This window comes from Xyrauchen texanus, chromosome 15 (genome assembly GCF_025860055.1).
Source record: "Xyrauchen texanus isolate HMW12.3.18 chromosome 15, RBS_HiC_50CHRs, whole genome shotgun sequence".
In the NCBI taxonomy this organism is placed as follows: Eukaryota; Metazoa; Chordata; class Actinopteri; order Cypriniformes; family Catostomidae; genus Xyrauchen; species Xyrauchen texanus.
The window spans coordinates 19,237,477-19,257,151 of NC_068290.1; the positions used below are offsets into that span (position 1 = coordinate 19,237,477).

Sequence of the window (19,675 nt, forward strand, 5' to 3'; positions counted from 1 at the left end):
TTGCACCATATTTACTGCAACTGTAGCAAAAATGTGAGCGTATGAGTTTCTTAATTTGTGATTCGTAGAAAAGGATTTGTACACCTGCAATGAAGAATTTGAGAAGGTGTAAATGTTTTGTTATGTTTGTGGGAGAGAAAAAAAATCTACAAGCTTGCAACTCTTAAATACATTTCTCTGTGACTTAAAATTTACTGATACACATGTGTGGCTGATCTCTACAACTACAAATAACACGGTCACAGGTCCTCATTTGATTTGCACCAAATGTATCTTCATAGATATATGTATAGCTATATATGCTCGTCGCGAACAGCAACAGCAGGAAAAAAGGGAAATCCTGCAATGACGTAGTTGAGACATCTTCTCCCAAATGCTTAACTTTTAATGATTTGCATTACTTACCTAAAATAATAATAGTAGAGATGTAATAGTTGACGATGATGTCTCATTGAAGCGCTTTTGGAGCTAGTATTGGATATATGTCTTGTTTTGAGGACATTGTATCTCTGGTGTGTGTGTGTGCGTGCGTGCGCGTTCACTAGTTGGCCAGTGTGTCATGAAAATCTTTGACAGTGTCAACAGAACAGATCATCATCTTAATACATGGCAAAACATTTTGACATTTATCAAAATGTACATTTTAATTGCACATTGTCCTTTTTTAAAGTGGTGCATTCTGCTGCAGTATATGTACTTGTAAAAGTGTGGATCTTTTAAATAAACAAAAAACATATCGGCCTATATATGATCATTATAATACTATATATTTAAAGAACCACAACAAAGTGTTTTTTAAAAAAAAAATTTTTTTTTTTTTTTTTTAACATATATCTATACAGTATTTGTGTATAGTGTAGTGTTTAGTGTAATAGTGTTTTATTTTGCTTGTGTTAATTAAATGTGTCAGTGATGTATTAAATAGCATAGTCTGCTCACCTCATTATATATATATATATATATATATATATATATATATATATATATATATATATATATATATAATTAAAATATGTTTTATTAATAATAAAAGAAAGAAAAAATAAAAATAAAATAGAGTACAGGTCCTGAAGGCTAAAGTGATCCTGGTTTCCGGCCCCCCCTCTTTCCAAAGTTGTGTGCCTCTGTTCTAACCCTTTTATTTAGCTTAGGTTAAACAGGACCCAGTTAGATCATTCTGCACTGTTGAGTATGAGACTCTTCAGTTGCTTCTCATCAACCCTTGATTCTTAGCTTTGAAACTGTACATTAATTTGTTTAGTTGTTGTCAGCTACTGTTATAATCAAATTAATTACAGTAATCTAATTACTTTTAGTACAAAAATAATGTAACATTACTTTTTATTTTTTAAATGAATTACTCATATTTATAAAATACTATTATTTATGTACAGTACATGTAAAACATCATGTTTTTTTATGTGTATGTCTGTTTGCGTTTCTGTGATCCTATTGAGTCACCGTAAGGGAGAAATGAGTGGGACTAAGTGTGCAACAATGAACAAGGAGGAAATATTTAAATAGGGCTGTGAATCTATTAATTTCTTTTTTGCGGAGAAGCTAAAATGTTCTCTGAAAAAGTTTTTAGAAAGTTATCTTTTTCTTTGGAGCAGTCAGTAAAATCAGTAATGTGATTACAGTTTTAGAGAAGTAATTAGTAATTTGTAGTGAATGACACCTATGGGCATGTATGCAACATCATTCTAACACAACAGTTTTCAGTTATGATTAATTTAATCCATGAGGTAAAGTGTCCAATAACAGGGTGGTTACTGAGATTAAGCAAGCAATATTCGGCTGGTCATGTAATCCTTACATGGCAGCCCCCATGAGTGGACCCTCTCCATGCAGATTTAAACAGCTTTTTTTTTTTTTAAAGGTTACTGATATGACTGGAGTCTTCATCTCATGAGTGGTCATGATTTAATACATGCGTTACAAAATTACTGTTAATTTCTTCTGGAGTAAAAGGTTTTCAATGCGAAAAAAAAATCCACCTTTAACCAAATATAAAAAAATGGGAGGACCAAGTGTAAAAGTTTAAGAATAAATAAAAGTTACTATTTGTTGACATGTTTGCTCCTTAAATGAAACAGCCATCACAAAGAGTGAAAATGTGCCATAAACAAAGTCTGTACATTGTTTGGAAATGTGTGATAAAGCCTCCCTTCATATTCTAACATCTTTAATTGTGCCCGATTTATAATAACCTGCCACACAGCAAATCCCCTATATTTTGTCACACACAAAGCTGCAGGAAATTAATAGATTATTACTGAGTCACACAAACACTTAAATCTATACGTGATTAGTATTTGTAAGTCCTAACCTAAAACAAGTAATCACTCTAATCACTCACTATTTTTCATTACATTTAGTCTTCATTCTTTTTTTTCTCATTACATTTTATGCATTTGGCAGACACTTTTATCCAAAGCGACTTACAGTGCACTTATTACAGGGACAATCCCCCCAGAGCAACCTGGAGTTAAGTGCCTTGCTCAAGGACACAATGGTGGTGGCTGTGGGGATGTAAACAGCATCCTTCTGATTAACAGTTATGTGCTTTAGCCCACTATGCCACCACCACTCCCTTATTCATTACACCCTGACTGTTTTGATTTTCTTTATAGTTAAATTATTTCGGTGGTTTGTATTTTTTTTTTTTAATACATTTGGACAGATTATAGCTCACCACCAGTATGCTGGTATCCTGAAAAACAAACCAAAATAAAACTCCTTGTTTTACCAAATACTATAAAAATAAATATATGCTCCAGGTTACACTTTACCTCAAGTTTCAATAAGTCACACTCATCACCTTAAAGCGTTATCACGTTTCATTCATCCAGTGCAGTCAGTCCAAACCTGTCAAAGTTGTTATTAAGCCACATTGATTCAACATAAAGTGACCCTGATGGTTCTTGTTTTATGATATGATCTTTAGCTCTTCCATCAGCCATATATAAATAATGCTCAGATAGTGTTGATTAGGTTGTGGCTTTATTTGTATAATATGCCTGAATTATAATACAAGCAACCAGTCCAGACATTCAAAGTAGATAATTGAAGAGATGAGAGTGACGCAAGTATTCTTAACAAGTGGTTACCCTAGCAACAAGCCAAAATGACACATTGCTTTCAATCCTACGGAAGTACATACACACACTGCATAGTATGTCTGCAAAAGACACACAGATTCACTCGAGCATAAACAACTGGTTGAATGAATGTACATACACATGGAGCCAAAAAAAAAAAAAAAAATTCCAGACATCATTAGAGAGAAATTAAAACATACCCAGATACAACATTAAAACACTCACTGGGACACAGAGAGATCAGTGGGAGTATGGGAGCGCAATACCAATGGAGTCAATATATTGTGAAAAACCACATTATATGACACAAATTGGTAAATCTGAGTCAAATGGAAATAATGCTGGATAAAGGCACTTAAGACAGAAATGACAGGGATTGAAAAGCTAGTGGCTGTTCATGTGGGTGTGTTTGCATGTGTGCATCCAGCTCTCAATTGAATGTGCAGTCCACCTCACTCACACTAAGACCAATCAAAAATAACAAAACAACCTGAATAAAATATTCACAAAAATAACTGAAATTACAATACAGTGGTTAAAATAAAACAGGCACCTAAAGCTACATGATCCTTCAGATTAAAGCTATGCATAGCAGTTGTTTTTAAAGCGGGTCTGCTTATCTGAACCCCACCAGCGACGATGGCTTCAAAGTCTACTGTAATAGTATCCTATGGTTGGAGCAAAACTACATTTGTAAATCTGTGCTCAACACATCCAAAATGACTGATTAACAGGAACAAACGGTGCATTATGTAAACTTATTTGGTCTCCAAAGCTTCAGATGTGTTCCACTACCAACTGAACCACAAATAAGAAAACATTGATGAGATTTAGATTGTGAGGCAAAATGATCCCATTATGGTGTTTTTATATCATTTTATAACCTATTAGATGTGGAAAACATTCCACCTGTTGTCCCATAAAGGTTCAAATAAGTGCTGGGAAACACTTAGTGGTGAAGTTTGACCATTTTGCAGTGTACACATTTTGCCACTATAATGTCATATTGCTCCAAAACAGCAGCATCTCATAAAGCTTAAATTACATTTCACCATCAATACAATGGCTTGCACTGATTTATGGAACTTTTGTGTGTTTAAGTGTGTTCATAGGGAAGTCTTAACAGTTGTGCATCAAAATGTTGGTATTTAAAGGCGTTTTTTTGCTTTGGAAACTCAGTTTGTTCCTCCTCACTCACAGTTGTGAGGCAGAACTGTTCCTTTATTATTTGTGCTATGTCTAGCTTTGCTTTAATTGCCACAGGCAAAGAGTCGTGCACAGACCAGCACTCATAAGGCAACTCCATTCAACAGTCCACAGGGGAAGCACTTAAATGGATATTTCAGGTTCAAAATAAGTTAAGATCAATTGACAGCATTTGTGGCATAATGTAGATTTTCACAAAAACAGTCAACTTGTTAATACAAATAAAAAAGAAGAAAAAGAAAAAGCAAACATTGTGGGTACTGTAAAGCATTTACAAAGTGAATGAGGCCAGTCCATAAACATTAATATACACTGTTTTAAAAGTATAGTGACAAGATGTAAACATTCCACAAGTAAATGTTATTTTAGTGAGATAAAATCACTTACAGGATTTACCGGCGTAAGACCATCATGACAACAAAGTCATTATTTTGGATATAACTTTAAACAGATAATGATAAGTCATGTTATAAGGATAGTTCACCCAAAAATGAAAATTCATAATTTAGTAACCTTCATGCTATCCCAGATATATATGACTTTCTGTCTTCTGCTGAACACAAACAAAGATTAAAAGTAATCCATAAGACTCCAGTGGTTAAATCTATATCTTCAATGTGATAGGTGTGGGTGAGATATAGATTCATATAAAATTTTTGGGTGAACAATCCCTTTAACACCATTGCAAGTGCCTTACTGCTATTTTCTTTTATTTAACAAGACAAATAATTTTTTATGGTAAGTAACGTTATGCCACAAATTTTGTCGACTGTGCTAAACTTGTCTTGAACCCAGAATATTCCTTTAAAGGATGTGTCATTTCAGGTTTAAGGCCAGTAGTGGTCGCTCCTCTCGTTTCTGCCAAGGGCTCTTCTTGTTCTCGTCTTCTCCGCTGTCATCCGGGACTACCAGGTTGTCTGGTCGGCTATTGCTTGTTTGCATTTGAGTATCCTCAGTCCTAAAAACATCACTATCTGTCCCTGTCTCCTCTGGTGTCACATCCACAGGCTCAGGGAGAGGAGGTGGTGGAGGAAGTAAAGGTGGTGATGGGGGTGACAGGGTCTCTTTATCTTCCTCCATCTCTCTTTCCTGCAGTACAGGCCCTGTAGATTTTTCTTCAGGGCTGCCGACTGGAGTGGGGCTACTGTTTTCACCTACAGTCGTATTTGAATCCTCTAAAAACACTAACGGTGCGTATCTGACCATAGGCACTGCAGGCTTGGCCCCCTTTTCAGGTTTGACCCTGTGTTGACCAAGAAATTTGCCAGCGTCACGAACACGCCGTCCTGGTGTGACATCACTCATGTCAACCCCAGAGTCCAGACTAGCATCGTTGCTTCCTACACAACTGTTGTTGCATCCTGCGCTCTGCAGATCGACGTAGGAATGACGGATGTGCGCGTTGGAACGGCCGTCCAAAGACACGAACCAAGATCTCGGGTGAGGGAGGGGCTTTCCTCCCCTGAGCTCCATCAAAGTCTTTTCGGCCAGAAGCTGATCTTCTCCATTCATCTGCACCACGTCTAGACCCGACTGACTGAGGGAATTGGGGATGGAAAGATCTGCGGGAATAGCTGCCGTCTGCAGCGTCCACTCATCCACTCCTCCGCCTCGGTCTTCCACCACACCTTGCATCCCTTCTTCTTGCTCGCCTTTACTCCATGGGTGTGGCACTTGGCCCTGCGGCTGATGGCATGCGCTAAGCTCTGCCTGAATGCTTTCCAATTCGCTCTGTTCGTCTGACTGTAGGAGGAGTGCCTGACCCGAGAGGGGGTGTGTCCCCGGGAGTCGCATGTAGTGGGCTGGGATGACGAGAGTGGGGCGGGCCTTGCGATAGGTTTCTTCACCTTGGCTGACCTGTAGTTCAGAGGTGCAACAGAGCAGGGCTCCAGGTAGGGGAAGGGGTGCAGGTCGCTCTAAGTGATCTACGGAGCGAGACAGCATGTAATCGTTCAGTCGCCGCTCAATTCCTTGTTCCCTGTCTGGGGATCCTGCAGGACTTATCGATGTAGCTATAACAGGAGAGAGAGATGGATCATGAAGGCTCGATTTATCTTCTGAAGAGAGACGTCCTGCTGAGGTGGTGAGATGCAAAGGATGGGGGGACGAGGATGAGACAGACATGTGGAGGGGATGGACAGATGAAGTCGTGATTGAGGTATAGCTGCGCCGGTACTCTCCACGTGGGGCAGAAGAATCGTAGCCTTCAGAAGGATTGTTTGAACAAGATGATTTAAGTGGAAATAACTCTACTGAATGCTTGTAATGATTGGATCCTCGGCTATGGAGTTTATCCTGTGACACTGCCAGCTCACTGGTGGAGGAGTTGTAGGGTGTGGGTTTAAGCATCGGTGTGTGCATGTCTGGCTCTGCTCCGTTGTGGTCCAGGTGAGTCTCATTAATGAGGTTTAGGTGGGACATGGAAGTAGCCTGGTCTTGTTTAGAGCCATCTAGGGCAGAGGACAGCCTTAACTTTCTGCGGGCAGGCCGCAAGCAGGCACACTTCCTCCTGAAAGCACAGAAACATGTTTATTGCAGGCCACAACCACAATGCAATATTTTGGAAATGTTTTAAGAACATAAATTTGTTTACTGGGAGCTTGCAAAATTGTACCTTTGGACTGCATCTCAAATGCCAACAAAACGTGTACTCAGCATGCTTCGAGATAATGTACAGTACATCAGGCTTTGTGCTCCTGATGTAATTTTTTTAAAATAAAAATACACACACCTGCAATAGTATAACAGAAGGCAGAGCAGGAAAAGCAGTATCAGGGCCATGCCTCCGAGTATTGCCAGCAGGAAGACTGTATGATAAGTGCTGATGTCCTTCGCCACCACAGGACCTACAATAGAACACACGTTTTTAGGCTTTGTTCACACGGTACACAAATCGGATTGGTTTAATCTTTAGGACTGACTGTCCACATTGTCATTTTGTGAGTGATCTGATCTGTTTGTTCAGACCGCACAGTCAATATTCGGTATGTCTATAGTTGATATAGTAATGATGCAAGCGTAAGCAAAAAGTCAAGAGAATTTCTCATTCACCTTTCACATCAACTGAGATTAGCTTTCTGTGTGTAAAGAGGACAGAAAACTGGGAATTTTGCCTCTGCTCATGTCTAACATAGTTAATAAATAATAATTAAAAAAACAAGTACAACCCCCCTAATATTATACCATGATCAATAGAAACATGTCAATGCTTCACAATGCAACCCCCCAAAGTTCAAGCCAAATCTATGCCCTTGCATACTTATTGCGTCCCAAACGCTTTCCAGATATGTTGAATCGTATTTGTAAATATCAAATTTCATAAGTTTTTTGAATATCCATTTTCACTGCCCGTGTGTCATCAAGATGTTCACTTTACCCATGTGCGACCCTGCGTCTACATGTGTGGACGTTGTATTTTGGCTTTGCTATACGCAACACACAATTTATATGTATTTAAACCGACTGAATACAGTTCGCAAGAATCTAGACTATTATTTAAGGGTTAAACTTTTGGCGCACCGAGTCACATGACAACAACATGACATTGATTTCCGTTAACCGCTTTTAACGGCTCAGTGGCAACAAAAGTGCCTCTGGTAAGAAACTTTGATATCTGTTTGGGTATAAAGAGTAGCGCATCTCTATTTTAGTTTAACACGCTGCTTTAAAAAATTCATAAATTTTTCACGCATCATCTTCCTGATATCCACAAGGATGTGTGGATTTTGGTACATTACTCATAAAACATGCTAGATGCTCGGAACAACTTTCAACATTAACACATATGAGGGTCATTTTGCTTCATATTTAATTTAAATATTATTATCACTGTACAATACGGGTTTATTCATTAGTAAATGTATTCCTATATTCACACTGCATTTTCACATTGAGAATCAATGGGTTCATCCAAAAGCTGAAAAATGGTTAAGTCATTCACTAAATGGGGAACATCCTATTGCTCTCTATGCACCTCTCACCTATGCATTCACTCCTAAAATCCGACTAAAAGTTGAGTTTCAGGCTACAGATGATGTTTGGACCACTCAACATGTTTAGCAGACATGGGACAATGATAATCAGTACATAGATTCAGAATTTATAATGTATAATTTTTAGGGCTGTCAATCGATTAAAAGTTTTAATCGAATTAATTACATGGTGTCCCGATTAATTAATCGCATATACAAATATTTGCTGAGAAAGCCCCTCATATAACAATAATTCAATACATAAAGATTATACATATTAATATCAATATATAATTATACATAGTTATCTTTAAATATTATATATATATATATTTTTCGAGATATATATATACACACACACACACACACACACACACACACACTCACCTAAAGGATTATTAGGAACACCATACTAATACTGTGTTTGACCCCCTATCGCCTTCAGAACTGCCTTAATTCTACGTGGCATTGATTTAACAAGGTGCTGAAAGCATTCTTTAGAAATGTTGGCCCATATTGATAGGATAGCATCTTGCAGTTGATGGAGATTTGTGGGATGCACATCCAGGGCACGAAGCTCCCGTTCCACCACATCCCAAAGATGCTCTATTGGGTTGAGATCTGGTGACTGTGGGGGCCCTTTTAGTACAGTGAACTCATTGTCATGTTCAAGAAACCAATTTGAAATGATTCAAGCTTTGTGACATGGTGCATTATCCTGCTGGAAGTAGCCATCAGAGGATGGGTACATGGTGGCCATAAAGGGATGGACATGGTCAGAAACAATGCTCAGGTAGGCCGTGGCATTTAAACAATGCCCAATTGGCACTAAGGGGCCTAAAGTGTGCCAAGAAAACATCCCCCACATCATTACACCACCACCACCAGCCTGCACAGTGGTCACAAGGCATGATGGATCCATGTTCTCATTCTGTTTACGCCAAATTCTGACTCTACCATCTGAATGTCTCAACAGAAATCGAGACTCATCAGACCAGGCAACATTTTTCCAGTCTTCAACGGTCCAATTTTGGTGAACTCTTGCAAATTGTAGCCTCTTTTTCCTATTTGTAGTGGAGATGAGTGGTACCCGGTGGGGTCTTCTGCTGTTGTAGCCCATCCGCCTCAAGGTTGTGCGTGTTGTGGCTTCACAAATGCTTTGCTGCATACCTCGGTTGTAAACAGGGGTTATTTCAGGCAAAGTTGCTCTTCTATCAGCTTGAATCAGTCGGCCCATTCTCCTCTGACCTCTAGCATCAACAAGGCATTTTCGCCCACAGGACTGCCGCATACTGGATGTTTTTCCCTTTTCACACCATTCTTTGTAAACCCTAGAAACGGTTGTGCATGAAAATCCCAGTAACTGAGCATATTGTGAAATACTCAGACCGGCCCGTCTGGCACCAACAACCATGCCACGCTCAAAATTGCTTAAATCACCTTTCTTTCCTATTCTGACATTCAGTTTGGAGTTCAGGAGATTGTCTTGACCAGGACCACACCCCAAAATGCATTGAAGCAACTGCCATGTGATTGGATGATTAGATAATTGCATTAATGAGAAATTGAACAGGTGTTCCTAATAATCCTTTAGGTGAGTGTGTGTATATATATATATATATATATATATATATATATATATATATATATATATATATATATATATATATATATATATATATCTCATTTATAATAAAAAATTCAGATAATTAAAATGCATAAACATTCTTGTGGCAGAAGAGTTAATAATTGATAAGACAATACAAAAAGCGGCTTTAGAATACAATGTATTGTTTACTACCATATTATTGATCATAAGCCAATCATTGGCATACAGTTCACAGCAATCCATTTCACAAGAGAATTTGTCAATCAGTTTGAGATTTATTATGAGGGTCGTTTAAGAACCCGTCCATTTACACCTGCGTCAGACATGCTTGTGTAGTGTCTCGGGTGTGTTGCGTCATAAACATAAAATGTTTAGGTCACTGTGTCAAGTTAAATATAGTTTAATACTCAATCTTTAACACATTTTGAAATCCCTTAGTTCGCATTTGCGCTCCTTCAAGTGTTCTGAACACAAGAACTTAACGCATGTTTGTGTTGCGTGTCTGCTGAATGTTGTTTTCTTCACTGTATAAACTGTGCGTTGCTCATACAGATGAAATTTCACTTACTGCCCTCTGGAGTACACAGGTGGTACTACAAGCTTGCATTTCTCAGTAATATTTTTATTCTATTATGGTCCGGGGGCAGTGCGATTAATTGCGTTAATTATTTTAACGCGTTATTTCTTGTCAAATTAATCTGAAACACACTGAATTAACGCCGCGTTAAATCAACAGCCGTAATAATTTTATTTTAACATGGTTGGAAGTGATTGGATGATGCTGGCCATTACTAACTAATTATGCTAATATCTGATGTAATGTCTGTAATGTCTCAAAACCATGAATAATCAACACTCCTGGAAACATCATAAACAAATTGATTGGTATTATATAAAATTTCACAATTTAATCCTGCTGTCCACATATGTGGATATACATTTTTAAGGAAAACTATTTGCTATAGTAAAAAATATATTTTACTTGTTTATTAGGTGCTACTAGTTACAAATCAAAAAGGGAAATGGAATGCACACAGCAGTCATGCTGGGTCTCAGGAAGTTACAGTATCCATCAATAATGAATTTTAACAGTAGAGGTTTCCTTTAAACATCATTTTTTGTTCTGAAAGTCCACAGATCTAAATACTCTCCCCACATAATAACATTATTCTCTCAGCTGATGGATATAAATAGCATAGTGAATGTGCAAACAAATGTAGAGATCAATAACCATCTGCTGCACAGCCACCCTGTTGGGCTCCTCTTTCTACATTAATGGACATAAAGAAGGTCAAATAATGTTCAGTATAGTCAGCATTTGGAGAATAATGTTGAGAAAAAGGGAATACTGAAGAATAATTGTAAATTATAAACCTGTGTTTATGGGAGACATGGCCGCCACCCAATAGCCAAGCTGAGAGGCAATATATGTGAGAGTTAACTGCTTCCCCTCTCTCTGAACATAAGCCAAACTGCTCTTCAGCCAGGCCCCTGCACAGACAAACACAGACATACACGGTTACAAGACATACAGTAAAAGCATATTTCGTTTTTTTTCCCCAACCTTGAAACTTGGAAATAAGCAAAGAACTTTTAAACAAAGAAAGGTTAACATGAAATGAAAAATTATTATGAAGAAATATGAAGCAGCAGTACAATTCTGCACTATTCCTAGTTCACTATTTCAGACATTTTGTGACACTGACCATGTTAACTCTGTACAAAGACCAGATCTCTTATATAATTAAATTGATTATAATTAGATAATTTCTTATATATTATATATAATTAGCAATGCTGATAATATAAACTAACTGTATGTAACTATGGAATCGTTTTCATTACATTATAAAAATGCAAAATAGAAGCATTATTATTGGTGGTCTTAAACTTTTTATTAGTTTAACATCCCTAGGCCAACACTAACTCCCACCCTGTGACCCTCTTTGGTCAGAAGGTGATTTGAGATGAGCTGTGAAAGCAGGCAGTGTAGCCAACACAGTCAAAACACTCCATCTCTCCTGTATTTTCAACCTATCAAGTTTCTCTATTGATTATGCACAATGCACTCATTATACTTTCAACTGCATTATCCTGTCTTGATGCTTTGCCAATTTATTTGCTGGGTCAGACAGGGATTAAAGCCTGTCCAAGGGCACAAAACAGCTACAGGAAGTGCCACAATCAGGATCTGAATCTGGCTTGTCATGCACTCTCTATTCAGGTGAACAGTTAAAATGTAATTCCAATCAGAGTATTACATTTTCAACTGAATTTGAAATTAACTTATACCTTGACTTCACAAGCATGATGTAAATGTAAGGCTGGGTTGTTATATTCAATGGCCACTTGGTGGCACTGTAAGAGAAAAAAGGATAACAGAGAACTTAAAGGGATAGTTCACCCAAAAATAAATATTCTCTCATAATTTACTCGCCCTCATGCCATCCCAGATATGACTTACTTTCTTCTGCTGAACACAAACAAAGATTTTTTTTAAAGAATATATCAGCTCTGTTGGTCCTCACATTACAAGTGAATGGTACCAAAAATGTTAAACTCCTAAAGCACATAAAGGCAGAACAAAAGTCATCCATAAGACCCCAATGGTTATTTCCATACCTTCAGAAGTGATATGATAAGTGTGGTTGAGAAACAGATCAATATTTAAGTCCTTTTGTACTATCAATCTACACTTTCAATTCTTCTTTTGGTGATTCACATTCTTCGTGCATATTGCCACCTACTGGTAAGGGAGGAGAATTCAGAGAAAAAAGGACTTAAATGTTGATCTGTTTCTTACCCACACCTATCATATAGCTTCTGAAGGTATGGATTTAACCACAGAGTCATATGGATTACATTTATGCTGCCTTTGTGTTTTTTTGGAGCTTCAAAGTTCTAATCACTATTCACTTGCATTGTATGGATCTACAGAGATGAAATATTCTTCTAAAATGTCTTTGTGTTCAGCAGAAGAAAGAAAGTACAATTCTGGGATGGCATAAAGGTGATGAGAGAATTTTCATTTTTGGAGGGAAAACCAAAATTTTCTTGGCACAGAAAATCATACTAGACAAAGAAAAAGGGAAAAATGTGGGTTTGTTCATCTTTATTTGGCTCTCTTAATGAGCACCAGCGCTTTTATTTATCTGATTTCAGCAATCAGGATCAGCAATAACACACACACACACACACACACTTTGAAAAAGTGTGCTGAGCAAAATGTTGATGTGCATATACAGAGGAGAGTGGCAGGAACATGATTCAACTACTTCCATTCACACGTGGCTGTTTGTGCACACTGCCTGACACAAGACATTTTCCCACGCTCTCACAATAAAGTCACACGCAGAACTCTACCATATATCAATCTGTTATCCTGGGAAAGCTTTGTTCATATGCTTTGTGCTCTGCATTACGTAATGTATCTTTGTAAGTTGACATTTGACAATATATTTACTCAAGGCTCTACCAAATGAAGGGCTTTAATCCAAGTTCCATGGAATTGAGTTAACCACAAAACACATCCAGCCCAGAGTAGAAGATAATTCAGGAATATTCTACATGTCATAGCAGTAATGATAATGGATCACTCCCCACCTGTGCAAAGGATATAACACAAGACCTTGTGAAAGAATGTCTCGGGTTCAAAACAAGTTTAGCTCTGTTGACAACATCTGTGACATGATGTCGATCACCAGAGACAACTTTGGACTCGTCCCACAAAAATTGTTTGTATAGTAATGCGCTTACAATTGAGGTCTATAGGGTTAGGCATTCCAAAGGGTTTAAAAGCAGAAATGAGGAGCTCATATTTTTAAGCATTTATATTAATTCTTCTGTAAAAATGTGCTTATTTGAACTGTAAAGTTATCCAAATCGTCCATTTAGCAGTGAGACTACTGTAGTAGGCTACTGTTGTATAACCAAGTCACTCAGGGAGCGTAAAAAATAAGCCAATACTTAACATACACACATATAAAACCACATGACTTTGAAATCTTGTTATGCTGTGTAGCATAGTAAACAGTGTAGTGCTCTAAGGAAACACTGGAAAAAACAGCAATATTAATATGCTGTGTCATGCCAGGGGCTTTTCAATCTAGTCTCTCTATATTCACTAATGTCCATGTGTCCCTGTGCAATGTAGACAACAGAGCAGCTCACATCTCCGTACCCTGAGAGAGGAAATCATGTTAGTGCCAGTCACTGTTTTCCACCTTGTTCTCTGTTCTGTTTATAAGCGGATGCTAGGAGACAACCTTGATAACAGTGAAGTCCAGAGATGGTGTCTAGATTTAGAAATTCTGAAACAGTTATCTAGCATTAAGTCTCTTTTTATTCCTGTATTTCCCAAAGCATGCTATATTCTCTCCCTCCTGTTCTTCAGCATTCTGTGATTAAGAAACATAGTGGGGTCAAAAACTCTTGAGTCCACTTGTGGAAAAATGAATCTATTTAGCGTTTTTCTTATTTTTTTATCCCTTTTCTCCCAATTAGGAATGTCCAATTCCCACTGCTTAGTAGGTCCTTGTGGTGGCGCGGTTACTCACCTCAATCCGGGTGGCGGAGGACAAGTCTCAGTTGCCTCTGCTTCTGAGACCATCAAGCAGCTCATGCTGCTCTCCGCAATCTGCACACAACTTACCACACACCCCATTGAGAGAGAGAGAGAACCACTAAATCACGACTACAAGGAGGCCCATGTGACTACCCTCCCTAGCAACCAGGCCAATTTGGTTGCTTAGGAGACCTGGCTGGAGTCACTCAGCACACCCTGGATTCAAACTCACGACTCCAGGGGTGGTAGTCAGCATCAATACTCACTGAGCTACCCAGGCTCCTAGTTAGCATTTTTCTAATTCAATATACTTTTTTACGTTACAGACTATATCAACATATCAAGTGTGACAATTACCATACTAACATGACTAATCATTACATAAAATCACCAAAAGTCACAAATAAAAATAAATGCATTGGATAGTTCACTCAGAAATGAAAAATCTCTCATTTTACCCTCATTTCTTCTTACCCTCATTTCTTCTGCAGAACACAAATTAAGATTTGTCTGCTCTGTAGGTCCATACAATGCAAGAGAATGGTGGCCAGAACTTCAAAAATCACATAAAGGCAAAATCAAAGTAATCCTTAAGACTCCAGTGGTTAAATCTATATCTTCAGAAGTGAAATGATAGGTGTGGGTGAGAATCAGATCAATATCAAAGTTTTTACAGTAAATCTCGCAAAAGTTAAATTCACATTCTTTGTGCATTTCACCACCTACTGGTCAGGGCTGGTCAAAGGTGGAGATTTGTAGAAAAAAATACTTAAATATTTATCTGTTTCTTTCCCATACCGATAATTTTGCTTCTGAAGATATAGATTTAACCACTGGAGTCTAATGGATTATTATAATGTTACCTTATGTGCTTTTTGGAGATTAAAAGTTCTATCAGCATACCAGTTGGAGTGAAAAGTTGAACTGAAAAATTAAGACGAATTTCTTCCGACTTGATCGTGATTTCATGACAGCATGATTTCATATTGTTCCAAAGAGCTAAAACTTTTATTTCCTGGTTTAAATCAAATTTAAAATAAAATATATTCAATGTAGACTCTTTGAAACCCACTGTACTATATTCCCTCAAACAGATGTGTTAAAAGCATGCCGAATTCCATATGTCTCTAATTCAGTCGTTAGTATACACATACTCCAGCAAACCTCTTCAGTGTGCGAAACCTGCATTTGAATGATTGCGAGTGCATGTAAAGAGTGGCTACTAGCAGACACATGTCTACTCTTTTATTTTCTTACTCTGCATCTATGAGATGCTTCCTATAATATAGCTTCTATCACCATACCACAACACACCTGCTTGTATTTATGTATGTATGTCTGGCTGAATAACATCCGTTTATGCCAGCTGGGTCATCAAAAACACAAGATATCAAAAGTCAGAGCTTACGGAAAAGTCACTGAAGATCCTGTGTATACATATTCTGATCTTTGTCGATGTCCGTCTGTCTGTCTGCCTCCCCCACTTAAAGCTGATTTTTTTTTCATCCTGCTGCAGGACTGTGAGTGAGCTACATAGTCTAAAACTCTGCAGCAAAGCCTGAAGATTTGTTACACGCATCATAAATTAGACTAGCAGTCAAACAGCCAGCATTACCCGCCAGAGGATTTCAAATGTGATTTTAAACTTTAGCTTTAAAGCCGCAGACATATGTATATTTATTTTCAAATGAATGTGACTCTTACAGTTTGTTCAAATGACATCACAGGTCATCTGAGCAAAATTCTTCCAATAAAAGTGCAAACATCTACCCACATACTTAATTTGATTATGCAATTAATTTGACAGTTATTTTACCAATATACATAATAATAAAATTGCCGGCTATAGTGCATTGTTTGGGGAGCATCTGCAAAGCTATATGGATAAAACAAAACATGATAGCTCCTAAAGCATGACTGTATGTATACCATGTTTATATACGATGGGAAGAAAGAATCAGTACAAGTAGGAATGATGTGTCCCAACAGACTAGTACTACAAAAGAGTTCCTTATGTGAGCTCTGACTTAAACGCTCACTGCCAAGGCAGAAAAAAAGTGCACACTTTCAATTACCATAATTAGACAATTTCTCACATTCTCTCCAGTGGGGATGGTGGGTGGATGATGTTGAAGAGGAAGGGAAGCGACAGAGATGGTTAAACAAAAGATGTGTATTAAGACTGGCTTTAGGCTGTGATTAAAGCAATGATAATCCCGCCCAATTTCCTGGCACAGTGTAATTGTGTGATATTCAGAGTTCAGATTTATGAGGTAAAGACCTTTGTCTGTACAAGCAGCAGTTGTTAGTTGCTTAGACATGTACTATAAACTGGTTTGGGGCCTGTGACACTGCTAGTCAGTCGCTACCCCCACTGCTAATTGTAAGCAGTTTAGCCATTTTATGAAGTTAAATGCTGGGGAATTCTATTCTACAACAGATGAGGTAATTTGGATGAACTGCCAAACATCTTTAATAAATAAGAAAAACATGTACAGATGCCACTGAACAAGACCTGCTACAATGTCAATGATGAACATTTGTAAGCTATAGTCACATTAGCACAAAGTTGGATGCTGGAAATTACACCTCAGCCTTGGATTAGAAAGGAAAGTCACCGGGTAAAAAAACCCTTGTGATTTGGATTTGATTTGGAACAGTATTATTCTGTCCGTGTACTATTTGATTAGAAGTATTTAACTTCGGAACAATTTCCCTTTTCATACCACTCACGGTAGAAATCCATGTAATCTCAAAACGTCACAGCAAAAAGAGCTTCTATTAAAGGGGTAGTTCACATAAAAAAGAAAATTCTTCTATCATTTACTACAAACCCATATGACTTCCAAGGAACACAAAAGGTGATGTTGGGCAGAATGTAGACAGCCTCAGTCAGCAATAATTTTTTTCCAAACAATGAAAGTGAATGGTGAATGAGGCAGTCTACATTCTGCCTAACATCTTTTGTGTTCCATAGAAGAAAAGTCAAATGGTTTTGGAATAACATTAGGGAGTAAAGAGTAAAATCATTTTTAGGTGAACTATCCCTTTAAGATTTCTTCTGCTTAACTATGTAATTTCTTGGCTAACCAAAATGCAAAGAAAATTTAGTGATATTTCAGTCATGTTATTTGCCAGTCTGTCCTGTTATCTCACTTGTTCTCTCACCTGTCCAATAAGAAGAACGGCAATTCAGGGAAGGTTTTGATCCCCAAAACCGAACGAAGGTCCCTCCAGGAATCAAATACCCTGCCGATGTTCACTCTAGTTTTCGCTTGACCATGATCACATTTCCGCTTAAACAGACAGGATTCAGTAGATAATAATTATTTTTTTTCAGTTTTGCTGGATTCCATCTCAAAGATAACATGACCTAGTGTTGCAGACTATCTGAATTGACGCTGTTGAATAGCGGAAGAGAAGCCATTACTGTCTGAGGCAAGGCTCTCGGGAGCGCGCATAAACGTCACATCCTTCGGATTTTCCCGGCAAAAGCAACCCGCTCCCTTCGCATGAAAATCAGTCTACAGGCTATAATAGGAAACCTAGGATGTCTGGGAAGGGCTAATTCTTAAAGTTGCGTTACAAGCTGTTCACACATTGGGAAAAAATTGTTTTATTAATATTACACGAAAAATTTTACATATTGTACCTTTAAAAGGGTCATGACGTGCCTTTTTTAATTATTTTAATATGTTCCTTAAGTTGTTATAGTAGTAATGTTTTTTGCACAAGAAAAAAAAAAAAAAACAGTAATATATTTGTAAAACATGATCTTTTTCCACCCTAATTTTTACCCTCTGACAGAAACACTCAGTTTTGGTGCTCTCTCTCTTTTAAGACTTGTTGGTAAACAAAGAGATTGGCTCTTTGCCCTTGACTGACCTGCTCTCTTTACTTGCCATCTCACTGCTACTGGCCATGCAGCAGAAGTGAAAAGGTAAAGTAGGTGTTGATGTGTTGTTGTGGAGGCAGTCAGATGCAAATGTCTACCACAGTGTGATGTTTTGGTAGCTATTTTTTGGCAGCTTGGTTTCAACAAAATTCTCTTTTTGCAGTGAGGAGTAAGTTTTGAGTTCTGAAACTTACAGTATGGTTTTGTAGTACAATGACCTCTTATATGTCAAAATATAAAGGAAAATGTGATTCCTCATGTCATGACCTCCTTTTTTTACTTACATGAAGCTGGCAATAAAAGAATAAGATGTTCATGTGTTTGGGTGTATGTGTGAGGAAATGTGTTCAAACTCCACTTGCCCTGCTGCCAACCTTGACCTTAGCAACCCTCAACATTCTTTTAGGTTTTAGTTAAAAATCAAAAGCATTCCAACTCCATTCCCACCCAGCTAAGGTTTGAACTTTTTCCTGTGGCTTATCCTCCTAACAGATCAGGAAGACAGGAAATCTGGAGAGCTTTGAAGTAATCTATGCTTTTTTTCCCCTATCTCACACACACAAACACAAATGAAAACCCGTCTCAGACAAGAAAAACGTTTCCTGGGCTTAACAATTCAGGGCTTTAGTTATGATACATTAGTATCGCTTAATATGATTTATACTCATGGGGCTATACATTTAGCTGCTATAATTTCTAGTATAGTCTAAGATAAATGTGTGTGCGTGTTATAAACTCACCTAGTTTAGGATCAAACCGCCAGGCAGGGATGTGATCATTCTCTTTTAAGCCACTATTCTCAGGAAGAGGCACACTCACACTGATTGGCTCACTGACATGAATCTCCGTCCCATCACTGCCCAAAAGATGGACACTAATGGCAGCCACAGGAGTCAACTCGAACTTTTGTTCACTACCTACCAGAGAGAGAGAGATGGATAAAAGGAACAGAAAGGATGGATAAATGGGCAGAAAAGGAAAGATAAAAAGAAAATGTGTAAAAAATGTTGGTTCAAAGCACTTGCATACATTTTTTATTATAGACCTACAGTATATTATATATTGATAATGAGTCATCCAAAATAGTATCAGAAAGACAAAAGTCATCAATTATTAAAACTATACCACAAAATGCTTCATTAGTCTTTGCAGCACATATCATCATTAAAGATATCACTTCTGTAATGGTTCAACATAATTAATTATTCAGTGCTGGAATACTTTCTAGTAAAAAGCAGTTATTCTGAAATCACATATTGATAATTCGGTGTGAAAATAACTTGTCTAAGGTACATTTACAAAAAATTGGCCTCTGTCCCCATCACTTCA

The 19,675-nt window shown here is 37.7% G+C and overlaps 1 protein-coding gene across 1 annotated transcript in view; it reads right to left on the minus strand.

Moving 5' to 3' along the window:
• Window positions 1-2,227: 2,227 nt before the first annotated feature.
• The window catches only part of LOC127656021 (protein FAM171A1-like), a 63,229-nt gene continuing 45,781 nt past the window's right edge, over window positions 2,228-19,675 (minus strand). Inside the window, exons 5-8 of the mRNA XM_052144142.1 lie at window positions 19,087-19,263; window positions 11,262-11,378; window positions 7,039-7,153; window positions 2,228-6,816 (exon numbers count right to left, since the gene is read on the minus strand). Coding sequence (XP_052000102.1) covers window positions 5,124-6,816; window positions 7,039-7,153; window positions 11,262-11,378; window positions 19,087-19,263 — 2,102 coding nt within the window. The 3' untranslated portion in view covers window positions 2,228-5,123. The remainder of the gene's footprint in view (window positions 6,817-7,038; window positions 7,154-11,261; window positions 11,379-19,086; window positions 19,264-19,675) is intronic.